Source organism: Pezoporus occidentalis, unplaced genomic scaffold (assembly GCF_034315485.1).
Source record: "Pezoporus occidentalis ecotype Australia unplaced genomic scaffold, CSIRO_AGI_Poc_V1 ctg16, whole genome shotgun sequence".
NCBI lineage: Eukaryota > Metazoa > Chordata > Aves > Psittaciformes > Psittacidae > Pezoporus > Pezoporus occidentalis.
The window spans coordinates 2,097,989-2,112,795 of NW_026913425.1; the positions used below are offsets into that span (position 1 = coordinate 2,097,989).

General features: G+C 41.0%; 1 protein-coding gene across 7 annotated transcripts in view; it reads left to right on the forward strand.

The window, feature by feature from the left end:
* The window catches only part of MAST4 (microtubule associated serine/threonine kinase family member 4), a 275,284-nt gene that overhangs the window by 163,739 nt on the left and 96,738 nt on the right, over positions 1 to 14,807 (forward strand). Inside the window, exon 1 of one of the 7 annotated variants that reach the window (XM_062612325.1) lies at positions 2,371 to 2,526. The exons of the other annotated variants lie outside the window; for them this stretch is intronic. Within the exon in view, the coding sequence (XP_062468309.1) occupies positions 2,435 to 2,526 (92 nt within the window). The 5' untranslated portion in view covers positions 2,371 to 2,434. Of the gene's footprint in view, positions 1 to 2,370; positions 2,527 to 14,807 lie in introns of those variants that run through there. 7 annotated transcript variants of the gene reach the window in all.

Genomic DNA, 14,807 nt, shown 5'->3' on the forward strand with positions numbered 1-14,807 from the left:
TAGTAAAGTATGTAGAGGAGGAGCTGTTTCCTAGTGCTTATGCAGAGATTCAGTAATTTCCTTTTTAAGATGTTTTAAGAAAGGAGGGTTGCCAGCTGTGCTTGTCTTGACATGTACCTTTAAAACTTCACACTCAGTATGGGCAAGCATGCCTCAAAGTGAACAGAAATGGATGAGAGGTTTTAGGTTCCTGGCTGTAATAGATGTGACTATTATTTCTCCACCCTAATGGAGAAGCATAAACAGAGTAGGCATGCAGGCTGCCTGGGAAGTGCCCTTCTGAGCACTAAGGTGCATGGGTGGAGACTGGCTGGTACAAGCTTTTGCAGCCCTTTCAGCCTTACTCACAAGAAAATCTGATGATAGATCTAGATAAGGCTGTTCCCCTTCTCATATGGAGCTGGTCTCTTCTAAAATGAAGAGATCTTTAGAGAAGTGTTACATGATTCTTTTGTGTTTGATCAGCGTTAAACTGATTTGTTTCCAGTGGCACGTCAGCAAATGGTGTCTACTGGGGGTTTGTACTAAGGCCTCTCTAGTGGTTAACTGCTGTGTGAACACCTTGTTAAATGCCTAACATTCCCTGAATAAAATTTTCCACCTGTGACTTGTAGAACTGTCCCCAAAAATGTTCTGCTGCACTCCCCAAAACCACATACCTTAGTTCATTAGAGGACACTAGTGCTTTCCAGTGAGTATTTCTGGAGGCTTTTCCAAACAAGGGCTAACATTGCAATGCTCTGTTACAGGCAGAGCTAGTACCCCAAGAGCTGTCTGATCCTTGATGTCATGTGAGCTTTTCTTGCTCTGTAGCATTCTGCACACCAGAACAAGTTTTCCTTCATCCAAGAGATAGACTAGTCTGTCTTACATCGGGTTTTTCTTCGTTTCCCTGATTTTCCTCCTACTAGTCCAGGCATCCTCAAGTGATTTAACCACTGCTATGTAATTCCGCTCAGTGAGTGCTGTGCTGCCACCTACCACGGTTGTGTTTTTTTAAGAAACACCTCATGTAATGCTGAGATTATGCAGGAATCTTGCCTTCAGTAAAACAAGTAAAGACTCAGCAGAAAACTGTGAGGTGTCCCTGCCCACGGCACGGGGGGTTGGAACTATATGATCTTAAGGTCCTTTCCAACCCTAACTATTCTATGATTCTATGGAAACTTGCAGCATTCTTTCCGTAAGTGTAAATGTGACCAAGTCCTTAAACATGACCCTTAGAGAAACGTAAAGGTAAATAGAAATTCTACATATGTTAAAACATGATTTTTTTGAAGCCATAGTGACTGTTTTTCTGTACCTGTCACCGTTGTTTCCAACAGCTTGAGTTACTGGATGACAGTGCGGTGTAGTAGTAATTTTAGGAAGATTCTTGTGTACTGCAAAGATGTGAGAAAAAAAATGCTAGTCTAGACAGAGCTGTGCAGGGAGAGAAGAGAGGGCTTGAGGGTCATGCTACTGGAATTAGAAGTGAAAACACTGAGGACAGCAGCCATGGGGTTAAAATGAGCAGTAAGGGGAAGGTAGAATGATGGGGGAGGTGGAAGGTCAAGAAAGCAAACTGAGCTGGGAAGCCGACGGGGGAATGCTGGAGAGAGGAAGAAAGTTGGTAGGAAGAACGAGGAGGAGGAGGAAATGACTCGAAGTACCTGAGGGATTAGGTCACTGTTTTGAGGGAAAAAAGTGCCCAGTCTTTCCGTATCCATCTTTTGCTAGCTTATGTGTTTCAGGGTAGCTTTCTCAAAAGAGATAGCTGGTAATGGAGGTTTGCGTCCTAGCTTGCTGTGGCGAACGCCTGGTGTCTGGAGCGGCAGGTGGCCAACGTGGGAGCCAGTAATGTAGTACGTATGCCGCCCGTTGCGCTGGGGCAGAAGGAAGGCCGCAACACTGCGCACGGACACGGAGCGAATGGGCGCGCAGCCGGGCCCTGCCGCGGGCTGCCTGCCCAGGCCGCCGGCGCCGCCGCACCTCCCGCGCGGGCTGGGATTGTGCCGCCCGCACCTGGCGCTCCGGGGGAGCGGCGAGAGGGAGGGATGGAGAAACGGAGGCGGAAGCTGCCCGCCTCCCGCGCCGCCGGGTGGGAGGGGCAGGTCTGCCAGCGCGCCAGCTACGGGCCGCAGGCGCGGGAGCCGCCGGCGGTGTTGAGCGGAGGGGAGTTGAGAGGCGAGCTCCTGCGGCGCGGCCCCTGCGAGGGCGCGAATGGTCGTTGCCGGGGCGGGGCGGGGCGGGGCGGGGCGGGGCCGGGCGGTGCCGCACGGGAAAGTTACCTTGGGTTCGAGGAGTTCCGTCAGTCGCGTTGCTCCCGTGAGGAAGGGCAGCAGCTCGCTCCCTTCTCCCTCCCCGTGCTCTCAGTCTCCTCAGAGCGGTGGGAGTTTTCCTCCCCGCTCCTTGTACTATGGCACTGTGTCTTTAGGGTTTCGGACACAGGAGAATGGATATGTCGGACCCAAGTTTTTGGACGGTCCTGTCTAACTTCACGCTGCCGCATCTGAGGAGTAGCAGCCACCTTCGCCGGACACAGAGGTAGGGAGGGGGGCAGGCGGCCTGGGCGCCCAGCGTGGGGGGCTGCCGCCGCTGCCCGGGCCAGCGGGCTTCCTGGTGCCGGGCGGGCGGCAGAAAGCCCCGGGATGGCGGCGGAGCTCCGGCCTCCCGGCTTTTGGTCCTGAGCTGCGAGACTCTCCTGGCGAATCCGCTGGGGCTCTTCCAGTTTTAAATGCTGCGTGTTGTTCTTTCTGCGTGTTTTTATATAATCAGTTTTCTCCTGCCCCTCCACCTTCCCCTTTGTTATTTCTTAAAAACACTTTCAGCGTGCTCTCAAATATTTGACCTTTTATCCAGAGCAGATATACTTTGTATGCACAACTTAAGATAGCCTACTTTGTTCAGTGTTCTTAAAGAGACAGGTTTGTGTAACTACTTTTTTAGACAGGCTAGCACAGGAATGGCCTTTCTGTAGCATTTTCATTTTTGTTAGAAGGCAGAAAAGATTTGGAAACAGTAAATGAGAAGTAAAAGGTTATGCTGTCGATGGACAGAAGACAGACAAGCTTTGACATCTTGGTAATTTTTTGGGCTGAGGTATTCCTTGTGGTTAAGTGTATGCTTCTATCAAAAGGAGTAACAAAAGTTTATGTAAGTTATAACTTTTTCCCCCTAGTATTCTGTATGCCATTTTGAGGCATACAGAATGTATGTTGTAGTGTTAAATTATGATACACTTCTGTCAATGAAAGTACCTTGAGTATTAGCTTATGTGTTATGTTTGGAGAAAGCGTGTGAAATGTTCTTATGCTGGCTGAAAGGCTGGCACAAAACAAGGGTAGAGGCTTAGCAGACCCGGCAGTTCTAAGCCTGAAATGTTTAGGTACTGGTATTTTTCAAAGGGAAAAAATGTCTGTTGAATGGCAGAGAGTTAAAATAGGAAAATAAAGTGGCCTATTTGAAATCTTCAGTATGTGTCTGTTCTTTATGTATCTACCCTGACATAGCTGTAAGTGCCGAGTTATTTTATAATTAATTATTATCCATCTATCGTAAATAATTTTTCTGCGCTTATGTAGCATCAGCTGAGTGTCCGAATAGGCATTATGCATTTTTCTGCTGCAAATGTATCTGTGTTTAAAGAGGGAAACATGCTAGGGCTTTTTGAAATCATCTGTGATCTTCACTTATTTTACTCAAGTAAGGTTGCGTCTATATAAATAACTAAAAATGCCATTTTTAAGTGTGTGGCTGCATGGCAGATTGAGGAGAGAGACTTGGTAGACTTCACAAGAAGCATAAAATACATGTGTACAACTTTTTTTCTTTTTAATGTTTGGATTCCATACTGCTTTTCAAATATATTTAATACTATATTGGCTTTGTTGAAATACTTGAAAGACTTTTTAAAGCAGCATGAAATACTGTTTCAACATATAATATGTATTTTGTGTCGGTGAATAGTACATGCCATATATGTGGTTATGTTTTATGTATTGTAGGGATATTCTATATTTAATGCCTTCTCCATAGCAAAATCAGTATGTCACAGCATTGTGAAACTAAAAAGCCAGCAGTGAAGTTTCAAAACTGCTTACTTTTAATGGGCCCAGGTACCCTCCTGTCTCAGGCTGGTTGGGGAGCTCAGTATCTGCTCCGTTACCATTGCCAGGGGAATGCTGACAGACCTGCTTCTTCAACTGTCTTCTTAAAGGGGGACCTGCCTCTTGTGTCCTTATGCTCATCATTAATCTACTAAAGTAAATGATAGATCCTAGAAAGATAGAACTGTCAGAAGAAATGAAAACCAATATGGACAGTGCAAATTCTCCTAGTTCTGCTGCAGAAATGGGCTTGAGTTAATTAAGGCACCTGCTGGTCTACATGCTCCGAGTTGTATCTCACCTGGACTATCTTTGTAGGCTCACAGTCAGCCATAGACCCAGCTGTTACATGAAAAGACTGTAAGGACAGCTGCTTACTTGCCACAGGATACCTTACCTTTCTGAAAGAGTGCTGCTGAGTGGTGGTAGCTACTCGTGTTTCCTACAGTGGCTCAGGCATTTTAGAGGACCAAAGAGTAGGCCATGAGCAGGCTTGAAGGAAGTCTGGTTCCTGTGATCTGAGTCTCCTGGCTCTGCTAAAGTGAAAGTTTTGGGCCCACTGATTCAAGAGAGAATTTTTTTTCTTAATAGTAACGCTGCCTGTGAAACTGTTGTCCAGCTAATTACAAGCCTTGGTGCTTCATGAAAACTTTACAAGAGACATGCATTGTTTTTTTCTGGTTGTATCCCCTCTTTGTTTTGGAACTCATTTGCAGTGTGAGAGCATTAATTTTGTATTTTGCTTTGGCATTTTGCCTCTCAGGTGTATTCCTTTTACCTATACCACCAGAATTCTGGTGGCCGCTAGGCCTCATCCTTGCTGTGAGCACTATCCTACTTTTTTGACACTTGGGATCATGGGAATTGTCTGCTAGTGCTACAAAGCTTGTTTTGTTGTACAGATTTGCTTGATGTAGGCATTTATTTTTCTTTGCGGAGGTTCTAAGAAGAATGAAAAGATAGTCTATTCTTATTTAGGCTGCAGTGTTTAGTGTGGCAGCTCAGTTACAAAATGGGCATAAAACTTAGTTCATGGTTCTATTTGCTGACTGAAGTCTTTCATTAAGATTTTTTTTTTTTACTTCTGTTTCCAGCAGTAGACTTAGGGTTCTCTTTCTGGAAGTGATACTTGAAGAAGAAATATCCCAGCCTGACATTCAAGTCATGCAGTGGGTTTTCAGGACTGGTGGGTAGAAAAATTCTCCAATTATAAATTGGAGGCATTTGGTATTCAAATCACTGAGCCATGACATGGGTTACATCATGTACTTTTACAGAGGAGAAATTTGTATACTACCATGTGTTAATATCTTTTTCTGTTGCTATGGGTGTATGATCCCTTCGTAGTGCTGATTTCAATGCCTGAAATGGCATTGCCTGGAGTAGGAGTAGAGAACTAGAGAGTCTGTGTGTATGTGTATACATTTTTTTTGTGTAGATCAATATGTAGATTTATGTATGGATAGATGTGCACACACACTTTTTTCATAGGGAAAACCCACAATACCTTCTTCCTCAGTCTATGCTATGTATTTAGTTCTCTGCTGCTACTCTCTCTGTTCTCTGGTCTTCTATGTGCATCTCTTACAAAACTGACAAGCCCGTTCGTGTGTGTGTGCTTTAGTCCTGGTTCTGTGTGGTAGTTGCACTGAAGCAATGTTACTACAAGCATTATTCTTTGAGTCAGAGTGTTGGTTTTTTTGTTGTTATGTGGGTTTGTTTTTTTTTTTGGTTTGTTTGCGTGTTTGTTTTCCAGAGGCCTGGAATTCATGAATACTTGTCCAATTGCTTCTCAGCCAACTTAGGCTCTTAGAAGATACTTGTTGAAACTTCATATTATTTGTGTACAGTCACTGAAGTGGTATCGAGGCTTCTTTGATATGGGATTGATATACTCATCAATTATCAAATAATAATTCATACATTCTAACAGTTCATAACCATTTCTGAAAAGTTAAAAGCAAAGGAAAGTTACAACCTTTACTGGAAATTTGGAGAATAGATTTGTCAAACCTGTTGCAGTTTTATTAGTTTTGGGACAGCATGCTTCCTGGAAAATGTTGAGCAGACTTTTCGAACTTCTCTGAGTTGGTTGTTCTTGTAAATGTAGTGATTTTAAAGTTATGTAAACTCTTGCTATTGGTTCTTCCATAGATGTCTTTGTCTAGGCAGTATTATGTTAAGTATATTATAAATGGATTATTTAATAATAGGTGTTTAAAAGTGGTCCTGTTGATGACATGAGAAAACCAATCACACTTATTAACAGAAAAACAGCCACAGAAATTACATATAATTGTGTTGATGCCAGCTGAATCTGTGCTCTGAGTTATTTTACTTTTGTTACATTAACATCAGTTAAAAATTTAAAAAGGATTGTTTTTGTTGTAATTTTATATGCTTTGTACTGTATGCTTTGGAGTGTGGTGATTTGAAGAGCTTTACTTGTTCCTTACTTTCAACCCATTTCATTCACCTTAGCTCCTTCCCTCTTGCACATAGGAATTGTTATCGTAATAAATGTTGAGTAAGTTCGGACAGAAGAGCAGCATGGGGGGGGTGGGGGTGGGGGGTTAGGGGGTGATGCGGAGAGGAGGAAATAAGAAATATGTCTGTGCAGGCTATTTGTGCTTTCAAAACATTGTCACTGAACATGTTTACGTAGAAGTTAATCTGTTGTACTAATGGTATCACTGCTTTCTGTGCTATATAGTGCAGTGTTAATGTATCTTGGTAATTATATTTCCTTTCATTCGCAGTAAGGGCTGTGTGTTAGGGGGATGGACTTACATCTCACCATCAAAGTGAGTGTGTTGTTTTTATTCTGGTTGGTTTACTCAGCCAATCTTCCTGTTCAAACAACTAATGTATTTCAAGTACTGCTTAACAATCTGGACATCGGCAACAGTCAGGTTTTCTCCACTGAGCGATCATTATTTCTAGCTTTAGCCAGACTGGTAAGGATTCATCTGGTCATATTCCTGGGTTTTGCTTATTTTTTACTCTGAAAAAAGTCCGAATTTGTTAGAATGAAGTTGAGTTCTTTAGGGTTGATTGAAGAATCTTACTGTAGAAAACTTGAGGAGAGCTGAAATATGAGCAAAATAAAAGGCTTGAAGTCCTGAAAGACTGCTGTATTTCTCTATAAAATGTGCTGAAAGAAGCTGTATTCCTCCCCCCCCACCTCCCATAGTGGTTAGAGTCTGGTGTTACACAGTAGGAGACAGTCTTTATCTTTCTTAACTGGGGAATCTAAGGGACAGTAGTCCAGACATCCTTCCTTCATGAGCTGTGGTTATTGGGACACATCACATGATGCGGGCACATTACACAGAGATTCAGTCCTCCCACTCAGTTGAATTTGGCTTGCATCTGCTGTTGGTGTTCTGCAGAGCCATTACAGTTCTTGTTGTATTACAAGTTGGCTGATCCTCCTCAAATGTAATTTTTAAGCACACATTATAGCACACTAATAATGGCGTGGAATTGCTTAAAGTTGCATGCAGTTCTTCTGTGTATATTGCCCTGTTGTCTGTAGGCTGTAGACCTGATTCAGGATGTCATTCATGTTGCATTTCATTAATAAAAATGTTTAGTAGGTGGAAGATTTGTTGGAGGGAGTACTGTGATAGCATCAGAGCAGAATCATACGTGCCTCACTGTACTTCCCAATCTGAGGAAAACAAAGTTCACTTGTCTTTGATTCAGGCTTACTCAACAGGCGTGTTGCATTCAGTGAGGGCTCCTGGATTTAGAGGATTTTTGCCTCTGGACATTTGCAAATCCACTAACTGTAATGATGGTGAACTTTTGGAGTCCAGCGCAAGAATCTGTAATATTAATACATACAGTTGGGTCTAGGCATAATATGCTAGTGTCATATATTGGACTCTGAAAATCATCTGATGTGAAGGTCTACTACATAACTCCATGCATGGTTACATGACATAAATTTTCAGGTGACTTTAATGTAAAGTGGTAGAGATGTTTAAGGAGATAACTCACACTTCATATAATTGGTGTTTTTCTATCCATTTCTGAGACCATGTATTTCTCAGTGCTGATGTTCCAGTCCTTTTTTTGTAGCAGTGCATATTCTGTATATTATTGATAGGTACTAGTCTTAGATCTACTTCAGTAGACTCTTCCAAGTGAATAAAGATGAGATGAAAAGTAACACTTCCAGGGCTGCCTTAAATCTCATGGTAGGTCAGTTCTGTGTTTTTATTTAAAATGCTCAAGCCAAATTGAATAGTACTAAACTAGAAATCTCCTTTTGGCGTGTTTCCTGGTAAATACAAACGTATCTCAGAAGTACTGTAAACCAGAACAATTCCCAGGTTGGTCTGTCCCATGGAGAGACTTCAGAACTACAGACTGTGTGTTACTGGTATTCCTGCCACTAGCAGATGAGTGCAAAAATGCTGGGGCCATGCCAGAATAAATATATCAGCTTATTTGCCCTTTCTTTCTGTTAGCAATGGTCTTCCCTAAATAATTGTTTAGGAATAAGGAAAACCGTCATGTTCTATTGTTCTTGAGAGATTATAATTATTATTGTAAGTAGAATCTGTTATTCTCATGAAATGCTGGCGTGCTCAGTTTGATGATTAGAAAGTAAAAACTGGTGCAGTTTCCTTATCTGCCTGTTGCTGTTTTTTTTTTTTTTTTCTGCATATGCAGTAATTATGTGGATGTTCTAGCATGTAACAGCCTGCTTCTGATCTCTATAATTTGGCTTTAACCTAGGTTTAAAATCATATGTTAAAGAAAAATTGTTAAAAGGCTGCCGACTAGTGGATCTTTTTTTCCCCCTATTCCACTCCAAAATGTTGACGATGATGTCAAATGAGGCACTGTTTACTGGCAGGAAAATGGCTGTTTATATGTGATCAAAGTGTCTGTCTTTTCTAACTAGACTGGTTTAAAATATAGTTATTAACATCCAAATAAATTAAGGGGAAAAAAAAGCACATGTAAGGGTGCACAGACATTTGTATACATAAATAACAGTAGCTGTAAAATACTTGTTGAGAAGCTGAATGAGATTGTTGAACTCACCTCATAGTATCAATCAGAAAAACTTACTTTTCTTACTTATGCTTTATTCAAAGGCATGTTTAGCATAAATAGGATAGATGCTTTTTCCATTTTTGAGGGTATTTGTTGTTTAGACTGTACATTCATACTATAGCTTTTGAAAATTCCCAAAGTGCAGCTGTTTATGATATTGGGAATATGGCTTCTCTTCCCAAGTTAAAACGGGCTCTTGGCTCTCTTCCGCCACTGGAAGAAGCTGGTGTATTTCTTTGAATTTTTTTGAACTTGACTAATTCAAACTATTATAGCACTTATATTGTGAAATACTGTGGTATCGTTCTCTTTTTCCCTTAAGAAATATTGGAACAATTCAGTCGATGTATTCTTTTTCTCTCTTTTTAATTTTTTTCTTGTATTTTTGCAGTAATTGTATGGCTATCAGTTTTGTCTGTAGCTCAGCTTGAGAGGGCTAATAAGGTAAAAGTTACTTTGTTTGAATGCTGGTACTTGTTACCTGTGATTGTTTTAAGTAGCACTCAAGATGTTCATAATTGGAACAGTAGTGGAGGGTAGACTTTATTTTCCCCAGCTGTTTTCCTGCATGCCTTTGGGAGCGTGGGGTGGGCAGTCTTCCTTCTCTGGGCTGTTGGGCCCCCATCCTGTATGAGATTTGGCACAGGCTTCTGAACAGAATCCCACTTCTCACAAGAGATAGATTTGCACATGTGGAGCAATTTGCAGTGCTTTTTTTGACCCTTTGCTTTTTTTTTCATGTGTACCTGAGAGGAGTCTGTATGATAGCTATTGGTTTCATTAAAACTATTAATCAGATATTTCTGTAAGAAGCCTTTACTCTGTTTTTGAAATACGTTTAAATACAGTGCTTTCATGCACTGGTTTTAAATTCTAAAGTTGTTACAGGAAAGATGGTACAGTAGTTCAAACTGTCTGAGCTTCCTTTGGTAAATCTGAGTCTAACGCATCAGCTTCTAATTTAAATTCTCCTTGAAATACTCTTTGGGCAACCGGTATTATCACTTCTTGGATGAGCTGCTGTTATTTTCTGGAAAATATCCTACATAAAAATACACAGAAACCTCAAAAACAGAAGCCAAAAGAAAGTTAGTCCTAAGAATAGCATATTTTGTAAGCAGGTACTTTAACCCTGAAACCTCCCCTCCTCAAACCCAAACCGAACTCTAATGGTATGTGGGAACTTGTTGGTATGCCTGATGGACGCAGAGGTGTCTGTATCTGGGAGGCAGTACCTTCTTCCAGTCAGGGGTTGGTGGCATTCTGGCAAAATGTCCCAGAGATGGCATTGCAGTGGCTGCAAGAAGAGTATCTTGCACTCGGGATAACTAAATGAAAGTGAGGAAAGGTGACACCTCACTCCCTCCCCAGAGGCACTTTGGAGAACAAATTGAACATGAGAGGTGAGAATTTTGCAGAATTGTAGAAGATAGTGCTGTGATTGAGAGAACATGGAACCACAGAAAATGGAGCTTCTCCTGACAGAATTCTTCATAACAGAGATGTGTCATTTAATTAAACAATGCATAGCTTAATATCCATGAACCTAGCAATATAGAGTGAAATTCTGCCTTCAGTCCTGTTCCCTGTTGAGTACAGTTCATGCTGAGAGAAAGCAAAAATCTTTATCAGAATTTTTAATTGATGAATGTGTCTTTGCAGGTTTCAAACATAGTTTGAAAGTAGTTCAGCCATAAACATAATCCAATCCTTGATGAAATGGATGTTAGATACTGATTATAAGAATAAATCAGACTTGCATTTCTACTGACAGATGCCTTGGTGTTTACCAGAATTTGTTGTAAGGACAGTTTTCATAATGTAAATCAACACATGGCTTCTTTTATTCTCTTTTATGAAAGTGGAAGAGGATGCTTGAATGTTAACTCATTCATCTGACAATGCTGTTCCGTGAGAAGTCATAATTAATATCCTTTGTGATAATACTGTTAAACCTCTCAAAGTTAGTTGAAAAAAAACCTAAATTGTATACATTTGTTTTACAGATTTGCTTTTTCAGTGAATCTGGGCCTGTCTAGCTTGTTCTTATGCATGGGTATGTCAAGGGAATTTCCATAAGTGCTGTAATAGTAGAAGCAAAGGCAGTCAGACAAGTCCAATATGCTCTCTCCACCTTGTCTATGAACACCCCACGCAAAAGGACGATTATGTCAGTTCATTGTACCATCAGGTCTTACCAGAACATCTTCCTTTTGCTTTCCTCACATAATGGACAAAGAAAATGTGTAAGACATTTTGTAAGTAAGCTTGGTTTGTTGTTTTTTTTTCTTTTCTTACCTTAGGCTTGGTGATGTAGCTGCTTCTCTGGCCCTTCTGCCATGTTTTCATGATTGAACTGTTGTGTTTGAAGGCATCTGCTCCCCATCTGTGGCCTGTGACTAATGAGAGAACACGAGTTCTGTTGGGAAATACATTTCTATTTTTTTTCCTTCCTGCTTGATTGTGCCTCACATGTGCTATTCTATCTTGCCAAATGTCAAAATATTACCATCTTTCACTAGGCTTTAATTTCTGTGGGTAGGGTTTAAAACTAAACTCCAAAACTTTTTTTCCTGCCACTCCCCCCCCCTGAAAATTTTCTTCACAATTTTCCTGCGTGTCTTCCTCAAGTCTTGTAACAGCAAACTGCTTGCTGGGGTTTTTTGTTGTTGTGGGTTGTTTGGGGGTTGGTTTGTTTGTTGTTTTTTTCCCTTTTTTTTTTAAGGAAATGTTTTAAAGGAAATACAAAACATACTAGAGTATATGAATATACTAGGTTATTTTATTAAACATGCAAATTGTTTGTGTAGGTCAGACCTAAGCATTCAGCATTATCTATAAATTAATACCTTTTAACCATCATGTGTTTCCTTCTTCTGATTCATAAATTATAAGGCAGGAAGAAACCAGTAGGATCACCTACTCTGACAGTCTACAGGAAACAAGACACTCAGCAGTAGTGTTAGAGATTTAGTAATTTGGCTCTGCCAGTCAGGGTAATCATAGAATCATGGAATAGTTTGGGTTGGAAGGGACCTTCAAAGGTCATCTAGTCCAATGCTTCTGCAGTGAGAAGGTGAATCTTCAACTAGATCAGGTTGTCCAGAACCACATCCAGACCGGCTTTGAATGTCTCCAGGGATGGTGCATCCACCACCCCTTTGGGCAACCTGTGCCAGTGTTTTACCACCCTCACTGTTAAATCTTTCTTCCTCACGTCCAGCCTGAATCTTTTAGTTTAAAACCATTGCCTCTTGTCCTGTCACAACAGCCCTGCTAAAAGGTCTCTCTCCAGCATTCTTTTAGGCCCCTTTTAAGAACCTTAAGGCCACAGTAAGGTCCCCACCTGGAGTCTTCTGTTCTCCAGGCTGAAGAATCCCAACTCTTTCAGCCTTTCGTCATAAGAGAGATGCTCCATCACTGATCACTTTTGTGGCCTCCTCTAGATTCTCACTGTTTAGTCATTGGCATGTTTGAGAAAATTTGAAAGGTTTGCTGTTCTGGCCAGCTTTCTTTTGACTGTTGTTCTTTAAGTGAGCTGTATTTCACTACTAATTTATTGCTGATGCTGTTGTCTCTCCCACTAACCTTGGTAGTGGCCTTGGAGACGTCAGGCCAGTCTTTTTATAAACATGAAAAAATGTTCTCTACATTCTTTGGGGCTGTGTCTGCATAAATTCAGTCCAAGGGTCATCAGTTGGGTATTAATAGAAGGAAACAATCTGAAGAGAGTTCCAAAGGACTGTTGCATTTTTTTGCCTCAGTCAGTATGGAAAAATGAATTTTCCCTTTAACTCATGCTGGGGGAACAGAAACATGTTTTCCACAAGGCATCTGCCCCAGGAAGCTGGCTTACGGGCCAACAGCATGGTGTGGCTTCTGTCCATGCTGGGAGTGTTGGGCAAGTATGAGGACGTGGGGGGTGCATCATATGCTGCTTTTCCCTCTTGCGTGGGCCAGACTGTCTGAAAATATGCAAGTGCGCAGGAACTGTATGAAGGAGAATGTCTTGTGAAGGTAGGAGGCTGTAGTGCAGTGGGAGGCAAAAGTGTCCCGTTGGTTTTATTCATATAGGCTCTAAGAAGTGATCCATAGAGCTGCTCTCAGATTTCATCTTGTAGGTAAATACTGAAATGTGGTACAGGAATGAAGTGAAGCGCATCTGGTACAGACAATCAGAAAACCCTGTTCCACAAATTAGGGTATCAGATGTGGCAAGAACACCCAGTGCATACTGGAAGTCCAGCACCACAATGAAATGAGATGCTGCTGAACTTGGTTTTAATATGGGAGTAGCATATCGGTGTAGTATTAGAGTATCTGGCAGATTTTAGATTATTTGAAGCTACATTTTAAGCATTATTTCTTACAAGGCATTGCTACTGTAATAAAAGTATTCTTACTAAACATGCATGTAACAGAAGATAGAAAATTCTGAAAGTCAGTGTAATTACCCTATTTCATGGAAAATCTTGTATAATTTTTTTTTTTTACTTGTGGATGTTGCTGGCATCAGAGGAGAGAAGAGAGTCTTGAGAGCTGACTCAGTGTTCTGTGTTATACAGTAGCCTCTTCGGAGGCACAGTAGCAATGAGCCTAATGCCGCACAACCAAAAGTGAGGATAGAGACACAGTTTTCATTCTAGTTTTTTGTACACATTTACAGATATTTCACCTGAACAGTTTGTGGTTTCTTCTCTGCAAACCATGTATTTTTACAAAACCACTTTTCTGATGGATATCAAGATTCCATAAACATAAAACTCATAAACCGTAAGTGGATGACTTCACTTATTATTAGACGATAGATATCCTGAGGGCAAAGGCAGCAAATACTATTAATACAGCTGTTCAAGGTAAGTGAAGGTGACTAAGTATAGACTTCGATTTCAAATGCAGCAGAAAGTCCAAGTAGTTAAAATACAATTCTATATAATACGATTTGGAAGGGATATGGTGCTTTATGTTATTAGGATAAGAAGTGTGCAGGATCAGGTATTTTTTTAATAATCATTTTTTTATGAGGTAACTCACATTAATCTTTTGACTTCAGCATTTGTTAGGCAGTGGATTCTTCTAAGACCTGCCAAAAGTAAGGCTGCCATTGCCTCATCAAAATCTTAGAGAACAAAGGAAACTGATGTGAAAGGTGAATTTGTTCCTGGCTTCAGGATGTGGCTACAACTTTGAGGGTACTGAAGTAGATTTTGGAGCAGTCTCTCCTTTTTTTTTTTTGACTTGAATCCTCTGACAGTGGTGTGCAAAAGGAGTAAGACATTTCAAACAAAAGCAAAGACTGCAGAAGTGGTGGTTTTATCCTTTCTGCACATCACTTCTTCAGGCATACTTCTGCTGTGATGCAAATACAAACCTTAAATTAGCTAATGAGTTAATGGGCTGGATGAGTACTGAGGTGATTAGTCTTCCTGATGGCAAAAAATTGTAGCACACCCTTTTCTGTCACCTTACTTCATCCACACCCTGTTCTAATCTGTCAGAGATGTCTGTCTCATCTATGTGTTATGCCTGGGTTTTTGGACTATGTAAGCTCTTTCCAGCAGAGGCTGTCATTTGTTGTGTTTGTATGGTGAAGTGAAGGATTGTAGCACTATTGCATATATAAGGAGTAATAATGGTTCTCGTTGC